Source organism: Daldinia childiae (genome assembly GCF_008694065.1).
Source record: "Daldinia childiae strain JS-1345 chromosome Unknown Scaffold2, whole genome shotgun sequence".
NCBI classification, from domain to species: domain Eukaryota; kingdom Fungi; phylum Ascomycota; class Sordariomycetes; order Xylariales; family Hypoxylaceae; genus Daldinia; species Daldinia childiae.
The window spans coordinates 1,205,035-1,226,976 of NW_022984643.1; the positions used below are offsets into that span (position 1 = coordinate 1,205,035).

General features: G+C 47.7%; 8 protein-coding genes across 8 annotated transcripts; 2 read left to right on the forward strand and 6 right to left on the reverse strand.

Annotated features, from left to right (window-relative positions):
- Positions 1-989: 989 nt before the first annotated feature.
- Positions 990-1,943, reverse strand: GL218_01242 (uncharacterized protein; the record flags this gene model as incomplete). The annotated part of the gene is made up of 2 exons (XM_033577702.1): positions 990-1,078; positions 1,379-1,943. 2 exons carry the CDS (start codon positions 1,941-1,943, stop codon positions 990-992), a joined length of 654 nt encoding a protein of 217 aa, XP_033438379.1.
- Positions 1,944-3,481: 1,538 nt separating this feature from the next.
- GL218_01243 (40S ribosomal protein S7) lies at positions 3,482-4,383 on the forward strand (the record flags this gene model as incomplete). The annotated part of the gene is made up of 3 exons (XM_033577703.1): positions 3,482-3,640; positions 3,857-3,939; positions 4,017-4,383. 3 exons carry the CDS (start codon positions 3,482-3,484, stop codon positions 4,381-4,383), a joined length of 609 nt encoding a protein of 202 aa, XP_033438378.1.
- A 246-nt stretch (positions 4,384-4,629) lies between these two features.
- On the reverse strand, positions 4,630-6,428 carry GL218_01244 (Dynactin subunit 4; the record flags this gene model as incomplete). Its single annotated transcript, XM_033577704.1, has 2 exons — positions 4,630-6,031; positions 6,121-6,428. The coding sequence occupies 2 exons, from the start codon at positions 6,426-6,428 to the stop codon at positions 4,630-4,632; spliced, it is 1,710 nt and encodes a 569-aa protein (XP_033438137.1).
- Positions 6,429-7,764: 1,336 nt separating this feature from the next.
- Positions 7,765-10,474, forward strand: GL218_01245 (uncharacterized protein; the record flags this gene model as incomplete). Its single annotated transcript, XM_033577705.1, has 4 exons — positions 7,765-8,001; positions 8,060-8,629; positions 8,678-10,023; positions 10,078-10,474. 4 exons carry the CDS (start codon positions 7,765-7,767, stop codon positions 10,472-10,474), a joined length of 2,550 nt encoding a protein of 849 aa, XP_033438373.1.
- A 431-nt stretch (positions 10,475-10,905) lies between these two features.
- GL218_01246 (uncharacterized protein) lies at positions 10,906-11,755 on the reverse strand (the record flags this gene model as incomplete). Its single annotated transcript, XM_033577706.1, has 3 exons — positions 10,906-11,011; positions 11,068-11,149; positions 11,275-11,755. 3 exons carry the CDS (start codon positions 11,753-11,755, stop codon positions 10,906-10,908), a joined length of 669 nt encoding a protein of 222 aa, XP_033438375.1.
- A 1,888-nt stretch (positions 11,756-13,643) lies between these two features.
- GL218_01247 (uncharacterized protein) lies at positions 13,644-14,537 on the reverse strand (the record flags this gene model as incomplete). The annotated part of the gene is made up of 2 exons (XM_033577707.1): positions 13,644-14,310; positions 14,380-14,537. 2 exons carry the CDS (start codon positions 14,535-14,537, stop codon positions 13,644-13,646), a joined length of 825 nt encoding a protein of 274 aa, XP_033438374.1.
- Positions 14,538-16,256: 1,719 nt separating this feature from the next.
- On the reverse strand, positions 16,257-18,826 carry GL218_01248 (putative fungal zn binuclear cluster domain containing protein; the record flags this gene model as incomplete). Its single annotated transcript, XM_033577708.1, has 4 exons — positions 16,257-16,414; positions 16,532-17,135; positions 17,209-17,749; positions 17,823-18,826. The coding sequence occupies 4 exons, from the start codon at positions 18,824-18,826 to the stop codon at positions 16,257-16,259; spliced, it is 2,307 nt and encodes a 768-aa protein (XP_033438381.1).
- A 1,949-nt stretch (positions 18,827-20,775) lies between these two features.
- Positions 20,776-21,942, reverse strand: GL218_01249 (uncharacterized protein; the record flags this gene model as incomplete). Its single annotated transcript, XM_033577709.1, has 2 exons — positions 20,776-21,688; positions 21,875-21,942. 2 exons carry the CDS (start codon positions 21,940-21,942, stop codon positions 20,776-20,778), a joined length of 981 nt encoding a protein of 326 aa, XP_033438380.1.

Here is a 21,942-nt window from a genome sequence, read left to right on the forward strand (position 1 = left end):
AACCCCCTAGAACGGTTTATCAAGCCCTTAGTCAGGGTAACTGAGCTATAGCTATCTCAGCCGCACGCCTTCGGGGCTTCATTCATGAGACATATGACATGAATGTGATCTATATTTCGTATTTGACTTGACGACGTCATCATGTATAGCCTACAATATTAGCGTCGTGTCGTCGTATGACACCCGCGGATATGGTTGGGGATTGTTGGTATGGAAGATGATCCTTCAGTCTCAAGAGAATGAGGTAGTTTATATGCCTTGGGCAATGTATGGCCATAAATGCTTTTACTAGCCTGCCTACCTAGGTAGATAATGGTTGAATAGGTAGAGCATAGCAACGTTATAGCCCTTAGAAAACTGAGAAGCTAAGTAGTTCGTATGTATGAACCACGTGCATGTATAATGTGGACTTCTCCATGTTCTAGGATGAAGTCCTGGGATAACATGCCATGATATTGGGGGCGGGGTGCTCCTGCTCGAGTAATACCGTCCAAGTTTACCCTTGTGATCTTCACTCCTGGTGTCCTTGTACGACTTAGTACTCTCAGTTTATTTTACCAACAACAATAACCAATATAAACACTTCAATAAATGTCGTCCAGAGTCCTAGGATTAAGTAAGCAGACGAGTCGGGGATAGCGAGATAAACGTCAAATGCTGTGTCACGACCCAGATAACCGAACGATGAGGCTCGGCTGGAGATTCTCCAAATCCTAAGCGGCTGGGCTGTATATTAGTGGATTCCTGACGGAAACCCACGCTTAAGGATTCGTCTACCTAACCTATAACGATGGAGATTTACACCGCCGATTTTGGGGTAAACAATATTACGTCGTTCTCTGACCGAGTATTGACATGTGGCGTCGCCTCAACCGGTGCCACTATCTTATATACACTAATTTTAGAATCCATGCCGGAAGTCCCCATACCTAACTCCAATCCAAATACCATTACGATCCATCTATATCGTTCCCATGCCAAGAAAATCATCACCGGTAATTTGCGGGTGGAGGTGTAGGGAGTTCAGCTACTACGGGGCGTTCCGTGTCGCGACCCTCGAGTTCCGTCGGTGGCGGGCCTAGTAACGGGGAGTAAGATTGATGCTTGTGATCCGTCATCGAGTTCCATCCGCTCATTCCAGACATCTGAGATACATGTCTATTGTCTCCGTGCCAGGATTCCGTCGATTGGGGCGAGTGAGGTACATATGGATTTTGGTGGTACTGGTTGGAAGAATAGGCTGAGAAGCCAGGACTTGGGTATCCTGGGCTTGGAGCGCCAGAGTGATTTCCATTCTGCCATTGGGACATACCGGGAGAGTTGGCTGCTTCTTGATTAGTATTGAGTGGGCATATACGTGTGATGGTAATAGACCTACGTCCTTGAGCGCCGTAATGATTTATCGCTTCATCGGCGCCTTTGTTATGCTTCTTATGTCTTGCCAGCCAGCCGCATCTGTATGCTAATATCGCGAGAAGAATTGCGACTACCGCCGCGCCCCCCAGAGATATGCCGAGTATTGCACCCAGAGGTAACTGGTAGCCGGAATTCGAGTTCGAACTGGAAGTAGACGACGAGGAAGCGAGGAAGACCTCAGCGTTACTTTCATCATCACTCAGTGTCGCTGGAAGTAGGTTTGCTGTTGGGCACCCATCATTTTCACACGGGTTTATACTGCAACATCCCATAAAAGGTTGCGAACTCTTGCAAGTAAACCAACTGCTGGCGTTGCTGGGCGGAGCGCAGCCTTGTCCCGGTATACTGTCGTAGTGATCTGATGAAAAGCTTGCCGCTGCTAAATCATTCTGGGGGCACCGTCCGCTGCCGTCGGCACAAGGGTCAACGGTGCAACAGCCGATGAAGCGGATGCTTGCATTTTCGCATACGTAGAACTTTCCCTTGGATGGGCATGACAACCCAAGGTCACTGCGAGTTGTTGACATTGCGAGAACGAGCGAGCTACCAAGGGGTAGATTAGAAATTATGAAATGGCTTTCACCGCGGATAGAAAAAGTTGAAAGGGAGTGAAAACACTCTTCCGTGGGGTCGTCGCAAAAGCAACAAACGGTATATGATACGGTATATGATGTGGCTTGTCACTTCTGGCTCGGCCAAGGGATATATGGATGCATTGCTGCCAACATTATCAGAAGGAATTGGACCAAACGTCAGTCGACCATATGAAGATTGGATGATCGGGGCTTAATACGAAGACCGACAGATACAAAGCCCCATCGGGTGCCGTGGCAGTATTACCTAGGTCCTGATCAAAAGAGGTAAATGTTGGTTCCTTCGGGTTGGTTGTGCAGTTCAGCGGATGCAGAGGATATCCCAAATTAGGAACATCACATTCGTCTAATTGGTCAAAGGCCGGGCGCGATATGGAGGCGCAGTAGATATGTCCATAGTAGATATCCAATATTTCGTGTCATAGTTGGAAATTTTACCAGCAGGCTGGGTCTGACTTAATAAACAGTAAATCAGAAAGCTACCTTTCTTTTATGAGCCGCGATCTCCGCATTAACTTAGATCGTATTGTAGTAGTAGACGACCTAATTACCTATACTCCCTTACTTCTACATGTAGGTACGCGGTATTTGATGGTTACATACCCAGCCCTTCGGCCCGTTAGTAGTACAAAATTAGAAGTTAGAAGTTAGAAGTCTTACAAAAGACCATAGCCTACCTACCCTACCTACCTACCTACCTACATATCATCAGCTCCGTAACCACTCACTGATATATAGTAACTGAAGTTCGACGTTCAGGATCGAAATAGGCTTTATCGGCAAGGCTCTCTTACTTCTAGGTTGGTAGTTTTAATCTCGCAGGTCGCTCATCTCGGCAATTCGTCTCTATCACACTATGGTGATATTCTACGATGTAACTCATCAGATGGGCCGAGAGGTATTCGAAACGCGCGAAAGGCTTGAAAGCAACTTGATATCAAAGCACAAAGTTCAAAGCTCAGAACCATCACTTCTCGTGAAGTACAAAAATTTAAAAGGGCAACTCTAATACATGTAAATTACATACAAATGTTACGTTTGACAGGGCAAATGATTTTAGAGATGTGATAGGCAAGGGGTGAGTAATTCAAATTAATTATGAGTTAGAATTATACAGTCGAGACAGAAGAAGCTTAAATCTGGGTTAAGTTCAAGTAACTCTAGCTAGCCACAGAGAAGCCACATTTCCATAGTGGGTCTATTGATAAGATATCCTTCCATCGAAAATCGCTTCTGTCTATAAAACCCTGAGTGGCCCAAGCGTCATTACCCACAACTGCCCACAACTTAGCTTGATTTCCCAAATTCCCACCGCGAATTGAATTTTGTGTGAATTTTCGAGCAAAGCCCCAAAGTCGAAAAACTTTCAACATTCCTCGCGACTTCAATTCCCATCCCACCAACCAAACCGCCATCCGCTCCTTTGCGACTTCGTTCCCCTTTCTAGCAGCGAAGATAAATAAACCGCAATCATGAGTGCCTCTCTTAACAAGATCGCGCCTAACAGCCCGTCGCGCCAGAACCCTTCTGAGCTAGAGACCAACATCGCTGGCGCTCTCTACGACCTCGAGACCAACACCACCGATCTCAAGACTGCCCTCCGACCCCTGCAGTTCGTCTCTGCCCGAGAGGTATGAATAGTCCCCCTGCTTTACCGGTTATCCTGGGACCGCTTTGGACCGGTTCTATTCCTCGTCTACGAATCTACGAATCGTGACGAGTTCGATATGAATGGCATAGGAAAATATCCAGCAATATCAGTGGAATAGGACGGGAAGCGGTCCAAGGAACACAAAATATTATCGTGTATCCTGGAGCTCGCCTGCTGACTTTTGGGTCTTGATTAGATCGAAGTCGGCCACGGCAAGAAGGCTATCGTCATCTTTGTCCCCGTCCCATCCCTCCAGGGCTTCCACCGAGTCCAGCAGCGGTAAGTTCCAAGACATAGCTATTAATCCCTACCTGATTATCGAAAGGCCGTTGCTAATGAATGCATTACCATAACAGCTTGACTCGTGAGCTCGAGAAGAAGTTCTCCGACCGCCATGTCCTGATCCTCGCCTCGCGCCGCATCCTTCCCCGACCCAAGCGCTCTGCCCGCTCGCGCAACACCCTCAAGCAGAAGCGACCCCGCTCGCGAACTCTGACTGCTGTCCACGATGCCATCCTTACTGACCTCGTCTACCCCGTCGAGATCGTCGGCAAGCGTCTGCGCACCAAGGAGGACAACAGCAAGCTCCTCAAGGTCATCCTTGACGAGAAGGAGCGTGGTGGTGTCGACTACAGACTCGACACCTACTCCGAGGTCTACCGCCGCCTGACGGGCCGAACCGTCACTTTCGAGTTCCCCCAGTCTGGTGCCACCGAGTACTAGGGATGAGCGGATGTTATCTGGGCTGGTATGGGAAGAGAGTTTGGCATTGTCTTTCATGGAATGATAGCATGGCAAATCTGGTGGGCCAAAAACTACATTACTGGCACGGCGTCTAGATAGCTTGTGGACTAAAATGACAAGCTGGTTTTATGATGACATATCACACTTAATGAATTGCTTTTGATATCTTTACTCGTGACTCCTTTCATATTTGCTTGTGTCTTCGGGGTATCGTAGATTATCTAGCTATTCCTGACTGATCCGACCAATGCCGATGGCGCACCAGTACGCCAGTTCTTTCTTCTCCCTTGTATCCTTTTCCTTGCCGGCCGCAGCGCCTACCTGATCCTGTGATACGTCGCCTTCCCACTCCAACCGTATAAACATGGGTATCTCCAATATATCCTCGTCTTCCTTCAGCGGGCTCCGATCTGACCCAGGGTCGTCGCCTTCACTTTTGGAAAAGCTCGAGCGCTCCTCTACACGGAGCGATGCGGGCACCACCTCTACCACGATACTAACCCAGTTTCGGCCCCTCTCCCATATCTTGCCTGCTTCCGCCTGTTGCGACGTGCTCTCGTCGCCCCGCTTTCGCCCCACACCCTTTTCGCCATCCTTCAGGACATCGTCTAGATACATGTCCGTATCGGTATTGGCATCGATATGGAACTGGGGGCATAGCACCGTCACCCTAGACGCGAAGCGTCCGGGCGTAGTTGCCGGCGTCGCAAGTGTAACCTTGATCTCCTCGAACATGGGGTTCTTGAAGGTTAAGAGAAATTGCGCAGGCTGGAGGGGCACCAGAGGGTCTGAGGTTCCCGGTGTTAAGGGGGTGGGGTTAAGCGGCTTGATGGAGATGGAGGGGATGCTGTTGTTGGCGACGAGGCGGATGCGCCATCGCGTATTGCCGACTTTGGACTCGGGCTTGCTAATGATGTGCCGGCATACAGGACACCGCTTTGAGCGCTTCGTGCGTAGTAGGTACGGGATCGGCCAGAGTTCGTTGGCAAAGCGGGCGCCTTCCTCGACTTGTAATCGCGACTGATCGCCTGTAACGGTACCGTCCCATCCGTCGCGGCGCAGCTTTGAGATAGCTGCACTGTCGTCAAGATCGACGGCACGGAAACCCTCGCTTGCGGAATCTGCTTCCCGCATTATGCTCGACTTGGCCTTGGGTTTGCCGAGGCCGGGATTGTTGCCCGAGTATAAGTTCATGATTCGCGTAAGAGCGCCGGGAGAGCTGAGCCCGTAGTCCATCAAGTTGGATAAGCTACTTGAATTGGGCGAATTCGTGTTGTTCTGAGCGTTATAGAATGACTTCATGGCCGAGAATCTCGCCGAGGTCGTATCGGGCACCGCGTCGCTTTTCTTGGGCGAAACGTCCCCGGTCGAAGAAGAGTGCTTGGAATGGTCATCGCCGTGGCGGAGTTTAGAAAGTTGGGAGAATATACCCTGCGGTTTGTCGAATTTGACACCTATCTCGGCCGAGTTCCAGTTGCAGTACGAGCAGGCTAGAATCCATGGTCCAGATGGAGGTGCGGCACTTGCGCTCTCGGCGGTTAAGAGTGATGGTTCGGGTGCTGACTCGAGGGACTGGACGGCTAGTGGTCCTATACATATTGGGCATTGGAAACAACTACGAGTACATCTAGGTAAATATATATTAGTATTATTTATAAGGCTATGATAAGTCGAGACTGGTTCTAGAGTATATAAATAGAATATATAAATACGCACCTGTTCCCTTCCGTCTTTATACTACTGCTACCAACCTCGAAAAGACAGTTTGGGCAGTATATGGTCACAAGCTCCTCGGCGACACATCGCGGACAACGGATCTGATGGCACACATCGCAGTATAGCAGATATTCCAGTGGATATAAGCTGTAATTGGAGCGGGGCGAACGTGGATCGAAGGTGCGCTCGTCATCGTCGTCGGGCGAATCTCTAGAAGAGGGAGAGGAAGTACCATCTGCAGAACGGGTCTGGATGGCAGTATCGTTACAAGGACATTGTATGTAGGTATAAGGAACAAACGATGCCATCTAGACGTCTTAAGGCGGCATATTTCAGCCGCAAGATGCACCCAAGCTCTGCGGACCAAAAAATAAGACAGCAATCGAAGTCCAATTATTGAAATAATAGAATCCTGTGACACTGCTTCCAAGCGGTTGCGCGTCAAAAAGGCGTTGGAACTTTTGTATGTTTTATGTAACTACAACAACTTGAGCAAACGAGCTGAGCTCGTGAATATTAATCTTGAGTATGTACATATTGAGTTATGTAATATTCGGTGTTGTATGCTCTTAAGGCGAATGTCTCTTTTATCGATAAAATCTGTCGCATTTCATCAAATGCAATGTTAGACTTTGAACTTCTAGGAGCTTATAATTCTTCCTTACATGAACCTGGTTAGCAATAGTCTTATGTATTCGTCCTCTAGATACGAAAAGAAAGACAGGTTACTTCACACATATAATAAGACAAGATTCTGCAATATATATCATATCACTTACTCATGGTATAATTCTTACAATTACTAAATCCGATTGTAAGTCGATTTATTCAGCCTTGAATTCAATGGCTGCAGATGCATAATATTGTCATGATTCATCTTAGACGGCTAGGATAACTACCATCCATATGCCGTAATGATATATGCAGACCAAACTTATTCATCGATCAAGGATAATTCAAATCTGACCTGGGCACCGAGAACTGCATGCATTATCGTGCATTTGTCTTGGTTGCCTATACTTCAAGAACAAGATTCACAGATTTATCGTTAGGTCTAGGCCTTCGTCATATTATTAGCAGCACTTCGTATAAATTACCAGAAGCCATCCTGCATGCTCAACGATGCCTCGTTGATTCGAGAGGGATATATACCTAGCTTCAGTTACACGGAGCTCGGTATTTTATCCGACTCTTTGGTAAAGACGGTGGCTTACAATAGATCGTCAATAGACCACATCATGGTTTACACTAGCCCAACACGCAGGAGTTTAGGGTCCCCGAAATGGAACATGTTACGAAATAGGGAGTCGAAACCGCCGAGCTTACGTGGAAGATCTCACTTATATTTCCAAGGAGTAACCTTTAGTTCGGGCAAAGTTTATCGAGTAAAAAATGCCTGACGCTTTCACATACGCGTGCACTCTATTGTGCCTCCTGATTGAATCTTTGACACTACGACGAGACCCAGTGACTTGTAACCATAACATCCCTAGTAAACCGTGAGAGAATCTAACGATGTGTTAAGCCTCGATCTATCAGGTTCGTAGGATATACCTCTTTAGGACGTTAGAGATATCGTTCATAGTTGGGCCATGTCCTAAGCGTTAGATGTCGACCTTGATAGGAAAACATACGACACACACAATGGTCGACGCAAGCGATCCTCACCCCGCATTTAACCCTTCTAGACCTTCTAGATACCAACCAGGCCAACCGCTGTTGCGAGAACTGTCTCTTTACAATGGGGTTTCGAATAGATCGCGAGGCTGGAAAACAAAGAAGCCGGAGAAGTTTGCAGAAATGCAGACGCCTCAAAAGCCTGGTACCGTGAGATGGGACGGCGCTTCAATGTCGAGTAATGGTTGGGATAACCTGAAAAGGGTATACTTGCGAGTCATCCCCTGTTCCGCCTTGACATATATTTACAAGACCGGTGTAGGATCCCGAGTTGTGGTATCGTGATGGAAATTGCTATATTCACCTATACGACCAAGGGCAAAGCCGTAGAGGTCCCGCATTCAAGGTGCCTTTTTCTGGGTTCCTAAAAGCAGCCTGTTATCCCTTCATCGATAGATTCATGGCTCGAGATGTCATAATACCAACGGGGTGTACTCAAGAGAACGGCGACCCGGCAAGACAGAGTCGTATTGAACTTTTCATTCCGGCACCTCCTCGATCAGATAAACATCAATCATATAAATACCACCTAGCAACTCGGAACTTCGTTGCTTACGTCTTCCGCAGGTCTATGGTTGGAGAAAATCTAGGGGCTGCTCTAATTACTCTCATGCATAGCATGCATCAGTTTCGTTTAAGGGACGTGGATAATGTCCAAGATCTTATGAGTTACCTAGACGAGGAAGGTTATCTCAATCTTAGAAGCAACCCGGCTCATGCTATAGCTATATTACATCTTTCAGAAGTTTTCCGGTTGAGAGGACCCTATATAAACGCTTTTGCGCACTGCTGTGGCATGAGCGACCAATTGCCTACAGTTCCCGAGTATCAGGTTCGTTGATATATTATGTTGTCCCTGGAAGTTTGTTGACATAAATAGCTACTATCTCCTGTAACTCGAAAGCTCATCCGTTGTGCACGAGTTGAAATGAATCTTAGACTAGGTCAGAGTGCAAATTTGGTAGGAAATTTTCTCCAATATGAGCTGGCCGAGGCACATCTGTCTTTGTATCCTGGAGCTCGATCACATCTCGAAAAATTCCGGTCTCTATTACACAATTTCTACGCCGCTAAATTTGGATCATACCCGCCACCATCAGTTGACTCCCGAACGACAGTATTCGAAGCAGACATCTTCCGGATTATGAGGACAGATTTCGATGCTCTTTTCCAGTATCTGGTTGACGAGAGTGTTGACAACACCCAGAATAGTCCATTCTTGGCGGAAGGAGGTGTCTGTACATGGCAAAGTATTCAATCATTTGACTTAAGACATGAATTCAAGACTTTATTTCACCCTCTTCCCCTCCTCCCAAGGGTATCATTTGAAAATATGGAAAAGGTCGCATGGTTAGAAAAAAGGGTCAGAACAAATCAAAGACAACAAGAAATCACACGCTCGGCATTGTTAAAGGCCACAAACCAGAAGCCCGAACTCCTTAAAAATGGGCTGGTGAGAGTATATCGCCAATTCGAGGAGAAATTGGTCCATCCTCCCACTAAAACGGGCAAGTTGGAAAATCTAGGTCCTATAGACAGTCGCAAAGTCCGCTGGATCTTGATTTATGCGGTTTACCAGGCCCTCCGCCAAGCAACAGAGATTCCGCCCGAGGTTCGGGACGCTGCTGAAGCTCCATATCATCTCTGTATCTCTACAGTTGATCTACCACCATGGGATGAGGAACGGCCGGTGCACGACCTAGTTCGAAGGCAAACAGTTCATATTGCTCATAGTACATCACCCTCAGCAACAGGTTGGGACTCTGCAAGATCATCCCCCTGCCCGTGTAACTTCGAAATCAAGCCGGATATTGACTATTTCGCCATTACCCATCGCGATAGAACCGCAGATGAAGCCAGAGATAAAGGCCCGCGCAGAGCGGCGAGTTGGAAGGGAAACCTTTCTAGGAGCCTGTCTCGGAGCTTGACGACCCGACGTTCACCAACCAAACTTACTAAACCTCAGAATAGGACTACCCAGTCACCTTGGAACAGGCACTATCGCGAGATTGTGGTTCAAGGCTATGGCAACGGAACAATCGATATTAAAGACGCGCTATCAGGCGCACCGCCGCCAAATGCGCGTGCTACAATTGCTGAAGAGGACCCGGGATCAACGTCGCCTTCTCATTATTCTAGTATTTCCGACCTAAGGGAATCCGAGGATGAAAGTATCGCGAAGACATCGGAAACATCTGTATCCGAAAGCCAGGCGGAAACTTCCCCGTTCCTACAAAGTAGTCACTATGGCAGCAGAAAGAGCACACAGAATAGACATAGTAATGACAAACGCGAGACGCCGCCGCATCGTCCCGGGTCTTCATTCGCCGCATTTCGACGAAAGCGCCAAGGAGAACTCACGCCCAAGTCCTCCTGCGGGCTGCTCAGACGGCGACCGAAGAGTATCGACGGCACCTCGCGGAAATTTATGGAACCCGCACCGCGTGATATCCACAAGGTGAATAGCGTCACGCCTCACATCGAGATGCCAGCTCCCAAAGTCCCCACGTGGAGCCACATAAAGGTCATGGAAGATAAGGCTACTAACTGGATGGCGAATGATATTCAGCCCGCATGGGAGCAATACACCGATCTCGGTGGCCTGACCGAGTTGAGACCCCGGGGACCTCACAGACCGCCGCCGAGGTGTAGGCCGACACCGATGGTACGCCTATAGAGTAGGCGGGATGGCATTATGAGGTATATGAAGGACTGTTAAAGGGACTATAGATTACGCCTTTTATGGTTAATGGTGATACCCATTGGGGAGAACTCGGCTCCCTCGTTAGGCGTTTTAGTTTGGTTGGTGCGTAATAATTAGTAGGTGAGAGTCCTAGAATAAGATGTGTTAGGGGTGCAAGATTTGTGCCATCGAAAACATTCAAGGCAGGTTAGGATACGGGACACTCGCAACTAGACCGAATACAGCTTCAAATGTTAGTTTGTCAGTTTGTAATATACATACACGTCTAGCTTTTGCAATCTACGACAGGACTTGGGTATATTCCATCACTAAACCCCTTACGCCCACTTATGGTTCCCACACACCCGACTTATATTTTCGCTGAACTCAAATAGGTATCTCTCGCTCATAACTAAACTAATCGTTTACTCGGACTTGACAGCAACTCCGGTCGAAGCAGCTGTCAGGCCATCTATGATTTCACTTCCCATGATGTAAATGATGTAAGAAGGGAAAATAAGCCACAAGCCGCTGTACCATGTCAGTCAAGTCGACGCTAGACGTCACGGTAAAGGGGGATTACTTACTTGGGGATAATCCACAAGAGGACCAAGTCCTGCAGGCTATTATGCCCAATGTTATCAAAACCGGAGAAGTACTCCTGAAGCCCTATTAAACGACAACCAGCACGTCAGCAAACCGCACCAAATAACCAACCAACAGACAAACAACCGCATATATAAGGTATATATATATATGAGATCCAAGACTAAAGACCAAGCTATCAAACTCACAATACAGCACCGTCTTACTCAACGTCATAACGGCCGCACTAAACGCCAACACGACGGCCAGCGCCGCCGGCCGGCCGCTCAGCACGCGGGTAGCGCGCCCCGCGACCGCCGCGCCAGACCCGAGGTAGATGTACACGTAGACGAGGTACATGGCGGTCTCGACGACGTTGAGGGCGCCCTGGGCGGACGTGAACCCGTTGCGCGCGTGGAACGCCTTCCACCCGTACACGTGGTCCACCTCGCCGTAGAGCTTGTACGGCGCGTATACCGGCCAGTGCAGCGGCCCGCCTTCCATCGTTAGGGGCCGGAGCAATACGTATCCCGAGTCCCAGATCACTAGGGGTAGGGATATGGCGAACCAGAGTAGGGTTAGTTGTGAGGGGGCGTGTGCCCAGAGCTTGGACGGTGCGCCGCCGGCGGTGGTGGTGCCGGTGGTGCCAGTGGTGGTGGCAGCTTTGCTGGCGGAGCGAGTGGTCACCATTTTCAGGTTTCGATTTCTTTTTTTCTCCTTCTGTATTTAAGCTATTTTGCTTTTGTTCCGCGGGGTTCGAGTATCCTACCGATCGTCGTTGGGTGGGGGTATATTCGGGCGGGCAAGTATATATATATCGACGTAGGAAGTTCCTAAATACTTCTCGATGTTTACGTTTCGCTTCGCGTGTAAGCAGTTGAAGGCAAAGAACCCTAAATAAAGCAAAGGAGCTTAGCTTGCATATATTGCCTTAGGTACCTAGGGTAGGTACACTGGCAAGGCAAGGCAAAGCAAGGCCAATTCCGTATCCGTATTCCTGTTGGAGGTGGTAAACAGATGCGGGGAACCGACGAAACAGCTCGGATAGAAATCGTTCCACGACCTCGCGACCCACAGATGTGATAGGGTTCCCTTTTTAGAAGGTACCAAGACTGGGGTATACTAGTATATATGTCTTAAAGTAAAGTATTCGTTATATGTAGGCGTCTAAGTTAAGCAATAGATGTCAAGGGAAAGTATGTATTATAATATAGAGATAGAAAAGAGCTACTATTATTTGAATTAGTAGCAGGGAAGTCTCTAATAAAAACAATACTAGAGGGAGTTAGTCCCTAAGATAGGAAATGTATAATACCAGATGTCGTAGTATATGTAATTGTTGTGTAGAAAGTACCCAGCTAATGGCATCTTACTGGATACTTATAAGAGGAACTAGTTTAGCCATTGAGTTAATCTAGGGGTTCTAAGGATGTATTCAAGTTAGATAAAGGACAGAGTATAACATATCAAATCTATATTCCTAATACCTCTACAGGACGTGACCTTTTAGTGGAATAGTATATTGAATTGAGGCTGACCTCGGCCTACTATACTTAGTAGTTAATTCCATCTAGTGCTTCGCAAGATGAAAATCCATGGTTGAGGGCACCGTTACGGTTCGCTATGAGTCTCAAATCAAGCCGCTACTAGCCTTATGCTCTACAGTTTATTGCTTCGACTCGCTAAGCGTATTACTTCCCATCAAAGCAGCGAAGATGATCCAGTCCACCGGATACGTTAACACGACTACGCAAGAAAATGCGAACTGATATACGTGTGCCGCCAAAGCGTGATACACCGGAGGGTAAGCACCACAAAAAAAAAGGATTGGCGACAAGCACAAGTCATTCTAGCACGCAAATATGACCGATAGCAAGTGAGCGAATGTAAATCGGTTGATTAAATCGTGCGATGTGTGTGTAATAAGAAAAAGGGAAGAAATCGTCAAAGTCGGAAAAGCGGGCGCCGTAAAGAAAAGGGCGATGGATTGAATGTTAGGTCATGTGATTAAACAGGGCCCGCTAACTTAGTCAATTTCCTTCAAATTGGATCCTCTTTATAAAATTTTCCTTCTTAAACAACATTCATCAACAAAGTCGCATTTTCAGACTCTGAAGATCATATACAACCAAAAGATATGATAATTGAAATCTCCCTAGAATATGGATCAGTAAGAGCTACTATCGAATCAATTCATTCATTATGAGCTCTATCTCGTCGCATCTCCGGGAATTGGTAGACAAGTGTCCCGTATCGATTATATCTCGACATTCAAGCACAGTTGATTTTGTTATTTATATATAACCCACAAATTGCCTACCTCTCGCGACTCTCAATGCGCGGGAGCGTCAACTTCTTTTTTATCGTTCAATGTGGGAGAATAATCCAAGGCCTAGACAGCCGGTCCAATCCACCCTGCTGCCGTAGAATGAGTGCGGTAGCGGGACTAACAAGGACAAACACGCCATTTACTTGGAAATTATTTAATTTGATTTGACGAGTAGATATAATTAGTATATTTTTACACTGGAATAATTTTATATAACTTTATTGTACAATGCGAATGAATATTAGCCGTCTATGGATTTCCAGGAGATCCATCGTCTATATTGCTATCAAATCCCGATACTAGATCGCCCCGAGCCTTTTCTAGTTGGCCCGGGAAACTCGAGTCCTTGAATGCAATGTTAGCGCTACCGAAATCGAACGCTACAAGCTTGTCTCGAAGCGCGGTACTCGGAAACCCATTGTATGAGATCAATGCGCCGTAGAACCATTTTCCGGTGTCGTTTTCGATGTTCTCGTCGCCCTCATTCGCGAATCGGAAGTCATGCGTGCCGATTCCGTCCTTGTTGTACACAACTTTAGGATGTGTGCCGTCCCATCGGACATCACTGGCGCTCTTGACTTGGTAGTCGCCATGTTGCGACACTGCTACTACTTTGGCCTCGTCGTTCTGGACGAAGACGACGACGTGCTCCCAGTCGTTGCGGTGTCCGGGGTCGAGGGGGAAGTTGGCGAGAGCAACATCCTTCTCGAAGTAATAGTCGTATAAGTATGCGCACCATCCATTATTACACCGCGCTCGAGAGTACACATTGTTGTTGGCGAGGTCTGAGGGGTCATGACAGCCCGAGGATAAACCAGTATTTTTATGGTCGAGGCCTGGATTTATGTTGCCGTTCGCATCGATGGCTGGCGTGTTATAGCATCCATCGGTATCGAAGTCCATTGCAGGTTGCCATCTAAATATGGTTCAGCGTCTATGATCATGTATAGTACTTAGGTAACCATAGAAATCATCCGGGACTCACTTCTTGTCGTTGGCCGTAGCCTTCTCCGGTAGCGCCTGTGGAGGATCTCGAGCCACAAGGTGTAAAAGATGCTCGATAGGACTACCACTTACTACTGGAGTGGTAGTTGCCATCAGCAAAGCCAACCCTGTGGTGGCGAGGCTCTTCCGGATAGACATTCTGATGGACAATTTTCTCTCTACTTCGGACAAGAGTCGAAATGGCTGACCTGGTCCATCAAACTAGGACTCCAAATGGGAATTTCTATCTTCTATATACCCCTTGCCAAGTTACTCTCCTGTCCGATGCTACACTCAGTTTCTCCATTCCCTCACGACATGGTACTGGAGCAGATGGTAGACGACAAGCTAGGGCTTGGCCAACTTGAACAAGGGTCTCCCCCAGGGGCCGACACGAGCCGCCTTCCTTGTTTGGAAATGCATGAATATTCACGTCACCCTACTGGACCTTGCTCAGGGTGCACTCTTATGCCGCGTTCACTTAAATCTAGCAGCAGAGAATCGTCTAAGTTTAAATTCTCTCTCATATGTCTCCTATCAATTATACAACGTGCTACTGTTTAAACTGCAGTACAGCCATTCACAAGATACACCAATCGTTTCTTAGTATAACATCTTAAGATCTAGTTAGTTATAAGCAGTACTTTAACTCTTCTGCCAAACTCCATACTACCTCGTATGCTGTATAAGGAGCTCGAGTCCCTTGTTCACTTCAATCATGCAATCCGTCGCATCAGCTATGTATGGCGGTATTGCCGATCTTGAGGCTGAGTTAAGCCCCGAGTATCTGACCGATCTCAAGTTTTAAATCCAAAAAGCCCTACCGGCACCAGAGCTACCCAGAGTTTAGAAATAGGATCAGCTCGGCTCCACTTTGGCCTCCTTCTACTTATGTCCATGGCTGGACCCTGCAGTTGATACTGCATACGGACGCGAGCGCGGGTTTTGTCTAGATTCGTATGCCGGATCCGTCTCCCCACACGACATCACAACATGATATCTACCATAGTATGGGAGGTAGATTTCTAGGTTAGACGAGTACCTGCAGTTGTAACATTGGCTTTTCCATTTCTTCATTGGCCATTAAGTTCCACGTGTAGCGATCTACCATAGCTAATCGTAGTCCAATTCCACCCTAAAGCTTTGTAACTCCACTGAATGGCGCATGTGTTCGGTAGACGGATTGGTATCTCCAAAAGTCCCTAACTACCCCATCCTGTCGGTGTTGCCATTGGATAGAACTCCACACGTGTAGTGACCTAGCGATATAAACAGTTGCTTCGCATGGCGCTATGTCTGACGCGTAGGCATATTGCATAGTTTTAAGCAACCAAGCCGAGGCTAGCAATGTAGCATTATAATGAATTAAAATACTTACAATATCAACGTACTAACTACCTAAGATAGCTAAGACGAAGATGATAACTTGGCACTATCAGTGTTATAGCAATACTAAATACCTACGCGCAAGTAATTGCTGTGTATCTGCAAAAGGAGACATGTAGAGGTTCAAACTTACTTGTCTTACGACTAACATGGTATTGCAATTGTCAACGCTTAGAAGAGAGATAAAAGCAAACTCAACGCTTGTAATTCCAGAGAAACATGCGCCTATAATAAAGATAAATACTAATAACAATACTACCGAGGCTTCATAACATATCATGTCTTTATTGCTCACAAACAGACATAAATCTATCTTTTCTCATACATAAGCGTCGTCGTCATCCCAGGGTATACTACACACACGATTTCCCCCAACCGTCCCGTTGCTCCGGTTCCAAATCGTACAATAGCTAAGTAAGGTAAGCAACCCGCTAGCGAATATATATATATACATAGAAGCATAGAGGGCAGAGCAGTTAGTTGATAGCGACCTTAGTATTGGCCGTCGAAGAGGTACTTCTCGTCCGTAAAAGACAGCAGAAACCGCGCTACCAGGCGGCCCGTGTAGTTCAGCGACACGTCGCGCGGGAACGGGTGGCCCTCCTGGTTAGGCAGGATGGGGTCCGCGACGAGGAAGTCGAGCTCGGCCCCTGTTGCAGCACGGATCCGTTAGCAATGCGTTCGGTTTTACTTGGAATTATGTATGTATGTATGTAGCTAAGGGGTAATGAATAAATAAATAAAATAAAATAAAATAATAAACTTACATCCGTCGCCCTGGAGCAGCTCCTTTAGCGAGGCCACCATCTCGGCGGCCGGGCCGTCGAGTTCGTCCATCTGCGCAAAGTTGGCGTCGGCGAGGGGATTGAAGGCCTTGGCGCCGGTGTCCCGGGTATGGGTCTGGTAGACCTGGTGGAACTGGTACGCGAACTGCTTGAAGGGGAGGTTATCAATGTCGCGGCAAAGCGTGAGCGCGAAGTCCCGGCGGTACTCGGGTTTGGAGCGGTTGCGGATTGAGATTTCGTTCTGCGAGATGACGAACGTGTCGGCGGCCGTCTCTACCGTCTCCATGAACAGACACAGCACCAGGAACGCGGCCAGACACGGCGCCCACTCGCGCCGGAGCTTCGGCTTCAGCGACTTGGAGAACCCGTCGAAGAGCGCCTGCATCTCCTTCAGCAGCATCTCGTCGAGAACCGCCTTCACCTGCCGGTTCAGCACTCGCGACGTCAGCCACGGGTTGCCTCGCGGCACCATGTTCGTGTCCTGCAAGCTGACGATCGTAGCTTCGGTGAGGCAGAGCTGTCGCGTGAGCACGTAGTGTGTGACGTAGATACTCAGTGCGCGTTTCACCATCGCCACCTGCGAAGACTAATGTAGAGTCTCGTTAGCCTAGGCTCGCCATTTTCGGGATTGGCTAAAAGTAAGAGATGTTAGAATTTACCTCGGAACGTTGCGCGAAGCGCTGTACAATCGACAAGACTTTCCGCGGTACTTGGGTCGATCGGATGGCATCCGTTACCTGCTGGGCGTACATGGGCTCAGATGTGAGGTTATGGATGTACTCGCGAGCCCGTCTCTTCAACTCCTCTCTCTGTGTCGAGTTTTCCGGGTCGATACCAATCGGGGCGGCGCCTCTCGACTGTAGATCCATCTGGTTTATGCCCATGTTCACGTGCCAATGCTGAAGGATCTCGGCGGACTTAGGGGTGAAGAAGCTGGCGGGAATGGTGAGGGTCGAACCAAAATTAGAGCCGGAAAAGAGCTCGACGGAGCAAGTGACTTCGGCGTTGTTGGGCTTGAAGTTTTCCACGTTCTCGTGGATGAAATTCGTTATTTGATCTTTTTTGAAGTGCGTTCGCATAAACTCTGGGAATAGCACCGGGAGGAAGTCCCCAAACTGCCAGCACATTATCTGTGGAACTTGTGCGGTGAGCTTCTTGCAGTTCTTACACGGCCGCTCTTTGTCGCACTTCACTTTGCGGCTATAAGCACATAGGTGAGTGGTCGTTCACTAATACAAAATAGAAGATAGGTGTAAGGGAAGAAGATACACACCTGTGGCAGCAAAAGCAAGCCCCTAATCTCCGAACTTGCAAGGCGCTCTCCTTGGTCTCATGCGCCAATGGCCCCTTTCTACCTCTCTGAGTAGTTCGCATAGCCTCGAAGCATTCGAATGGATTCGGCTTCCCTGACTGTTGGTGGATGAGGTTCGGCGTCATGATGACGAATTTGCTCGACGCCTCCGCCTTCCTCTTCTCAACCTTGTAGCCGCCGCTCCTTACTTTGCGTATAGGGCTTGCGCCCTTGCTGGGTTCCGCTTTGACGTACGGAGATCTCGGGCTCGACTGAAGAGAGCTATGCGTTGGAGATCGCTGCTCTGGGGACTGGGACGTTATGCTGATGACCTCGTCACCTGCTACCGGCGAGAACCCTTCATTCTTCAGGTTCGTAGGCGCCCACGGAGGAACGTTGTTGTCGTTCTGGAACTGGGGTGGGATGTTGAGCTCAGCCGTCTGAGTCGGCATCTCGAAACCACCTATCCCTGCCATGTTGGCGGTCATGTTACCCTGAAATGTAGAGTAATATTGGGTCATATCTATATCTACAGCATTGGAGTTAAAAATGACGTTCGAATTGCGACGTGCCAACTCCTCGCGCTGGGACTCACTCGTAAACGGCTCGTTAAACATCAAATCCTGCTCACTAGCCATGAACGGCTGCGAGTCACCAAAGTTGGACAGCAATTGGCTTTGCATGCCTGCGGTCGCCATTACAGAGGCATCCGTCGCGTGATCGGGAAAGGAACTAGAAGGCACCACGTGGGAGTGGTCGTGTTCTAGTTGGAGAGGAGACATGGCAACGGGTGAAGCTTGGATCTGGTTGGGATTCATCCCAATGACCCCCCAGCTTTGCATACTCGAGCTAGAAGGACTGGGCATAAAACCAACAGAGGCCGAGTAAGACTCTACACGTTGCCACGAGCCGTCGGATTCATCGCCAGATTCCATGTGGGGGAAGCTATGCTTAGAAGACGGGGAGGCGGATGCGACTGAAGCCATGGTGGTGAAGTCTCTCGTCTAGAGCGATTGTAATTCGAGAAGCGCATGAACCTAATCACTCATATACTTATTAATAATAGGTGTTCCCGACACGCTGAATCCTCCTCAGTCGTGCGGTTGGGGGGTTCGGGAAGTACGATAATTGCTGAGACTTTTGTTTGCCGTGGGGTTTTTTCGTACTACGATGATGCAAAGTTGGTAGCCGAGCAAACAGTTTTAACTAAGACAATAGAGCTATAGAAGAGTTACATAGGTAGACAAGGGGTAGACAAGGTAGGTATGTAAGATATGTAAGATATGTTAGGTAGAGAGAGCTTAGAATATGGAGCCTAGTATTAAGATAAATAAATAAAATCGGGGGTCGCCGGTATAAGTTATTCGACGACTTGTACTAGAAGAAATCCCGACGAAACCGCTCGGTAACAGATAGGCGTTGACGGATAAGTTTTTGATTCTAGTTTTGATTTGATTCTAGGATTCCACCCTTAAAGAACACAACGTCGAAACAGCCTTGAGGGGCTGAGGATAACAGCATATATGAATATCAAGCTCCGCCACGTTGGCTGATTGGGTACTACATATACTGAACTATGCTCAATTGGATGACCGACGGCAACTTGATGTGATAAGTATATAAAGCGCTAAACCTATTTTGGTTTTCGGTGTTGATCCTACGGCTGGGATCCCATAATGCGCGGTTATGTACCACATACATGCAATATTTGAAGGGTGGTAAAAATGCGCTTTATGGTACGGATATGTTCATACCAGTATGCCTACTTGCCTACTATTACACAAGTCTTTATACATTATATAAGAAAGAGTCCAGTCGGAATGAGCGTTTAACGTAGTGGTGTGTGTGGTGTAGTATCGTAGGGAAGGCTTTGTATTCTTGCGTATTCTTCCATGAGACGAAGTATGTGTATATACGAAGATATACATAACATAAGCTGTGGCTGGCTGGCTTACAATGTTGAACCAAAAAGGGAAAGAAAAAAGGGTTGGATACACAAGAGCGAGAACGCCCACTACCTAAAGAACAATGGTAAGGGGCGAGCGATTATGGATTCTAGAAATCTAGATAAAAGGACTTAAAGTCGGAGGGTTCATAATATGTTTATTCTTCGCAGGGACTTAACAAGTTTATATATTCAAGTCTTTCGGGTTTTATAAGATCGAACCCCATCGCTATACTCATTCACAAGACTTAAGTACCCAAACTATAATCTCACAGTGACCTGAGAGTCTGCCTGAGGCAGAATTGTTTAGTATAACTGCAGGGATATACGCCCGAATTATATTGAAGCCACCGCATATTTGCACAGTTGGGCGAAAGATCTGACGCATACTATGTGCGACTCTTCGACCCAAGTTTTTCCATACTTTGTGCCCAACAATACAATAAAATGCCCATTCGTCCAATCCCAGCTATGGCATTTATAATTTGGCCGCCCAAAACCACCACCCAAAAGTATTGTGAAAGACAAGAATCCCATCTAGCTTACTCGCTTTAGGAAGAAAAATAAAAAATAGCAATAATAAGCAGATAGCAATACATCACCATGCTTTGCTTGTTCGTTCGCTGCCTTGAAAATGAGACGAGTCTATCCCACTTAGTAAAAAAAAAAAAAAACACTCTTGAGATTGCCGCTCCAAGAACTGAATCAGACACTACCGTATCGCCTCGAAACGCAGGACAATGCCTCCCCTCCGCATACAGCCCTATGCTGTCGACGAAGACAGTAAATCATAAGAAATCATGAGTCATTTCATCCCACGTACCAGTGGTCTCGTACATATCTTTGTGAACATATCATTCGGGGGCAAACCCAGGCATTGCCCAAATGGCCCTGAGGGCAAGTCTCGCTAGCTGAAAAGCTTCGAGAGTAAAACGTTGTTATCATCGGTTTATAATTCCAATGGTGTATATGAGTGAGTGAGTGTGTCCTTCAGCGGAAACGTGCTGACGCCGCAGCGCTTCGCTCCTGAATCTGTTGCTCGGTTGAAACGTATAGTCTGTCCAGGTAATCCATCGCGGCTGCGTCCTTAAGAATCTTCGCAACCTGGATACCGGCACTGATTAGTTGGAGGATATTCCGGTCATCCTTTAGCGGGCGGGACTGATGCTTCGCAGCATGCCGCATCTCCAACGAATTTTCCAGGATTGTCACAAACTGCTTAATCTGTCCGTTATAAAGGACCCGGGCCGGGATTCGCCTCTTAGTCGCGAGGCGCTTGAGTAAGTAAACCCATTCGGTCCATTCTCTATCATGTGGTCTCTCGACTGGCCTCATATCCTGGGTCAAAGGAATTGGAAACTGGTATTTTGCAACAAAGTCGAACGCGCACTGCGAGAGTCGATCGTTGACTTGCGTCAGGACACTATCCTGTTCTTGCACCAAAAGATTTGTAGGGAGATGAGGAAGCTCCCTTTCCTGCATAGCCACATAATCTGCCGGGGGCCTCGCTAGGTATTGATGAGGTCCATCAAACTCGTCTCTATTAGAGGGTCGTCTCTGAGGACGACCCTTACCACTGCTCTTAGACTTTGCTGCTGGCGCAGAACTTCCGCCATTATTATCCAGGGCATAATCCGATAAACTGGGAGACGCAATAATATCATCAACAGAATCCGTTGGGGAGTATCTGCTCGGTCCGTCCCAACCTTGCGAGCCTGTGCTATTGTACGATCCATACGCTCCTCCGGAAGAAGTTCCATACGGCCCGGACTGCGCTCTCGAGATGTAAACCGGCGAGGAAGAGTATGCAGACTGGTGCCGGCCGACTGGACCACTGGTCCCCATCATCGACACATTGGCTGACGGACTGTATGCTGAACCGCACCCGGACGAGTATATCACACTTCGGAAGCCAGTGTTATTCCTATAGTCTACAAAATAGGGGGGATTTCTCATTCGCCCTTACCTTGAGCTTGAGTACCCGTTCTCACGGGTGCTACCTGGATATATGCTGTCATTATAAATGACGCTTGAGGAAGTCAGCTTGACCGCAATAACAGAGACCGATAACATGATTCAATGATCGCACCTGCGGGAGGGATTCCAGGATCCGTTCGACATGGCAGAAGTTCGGTAGGCTACTTCCTGATGGGCCAT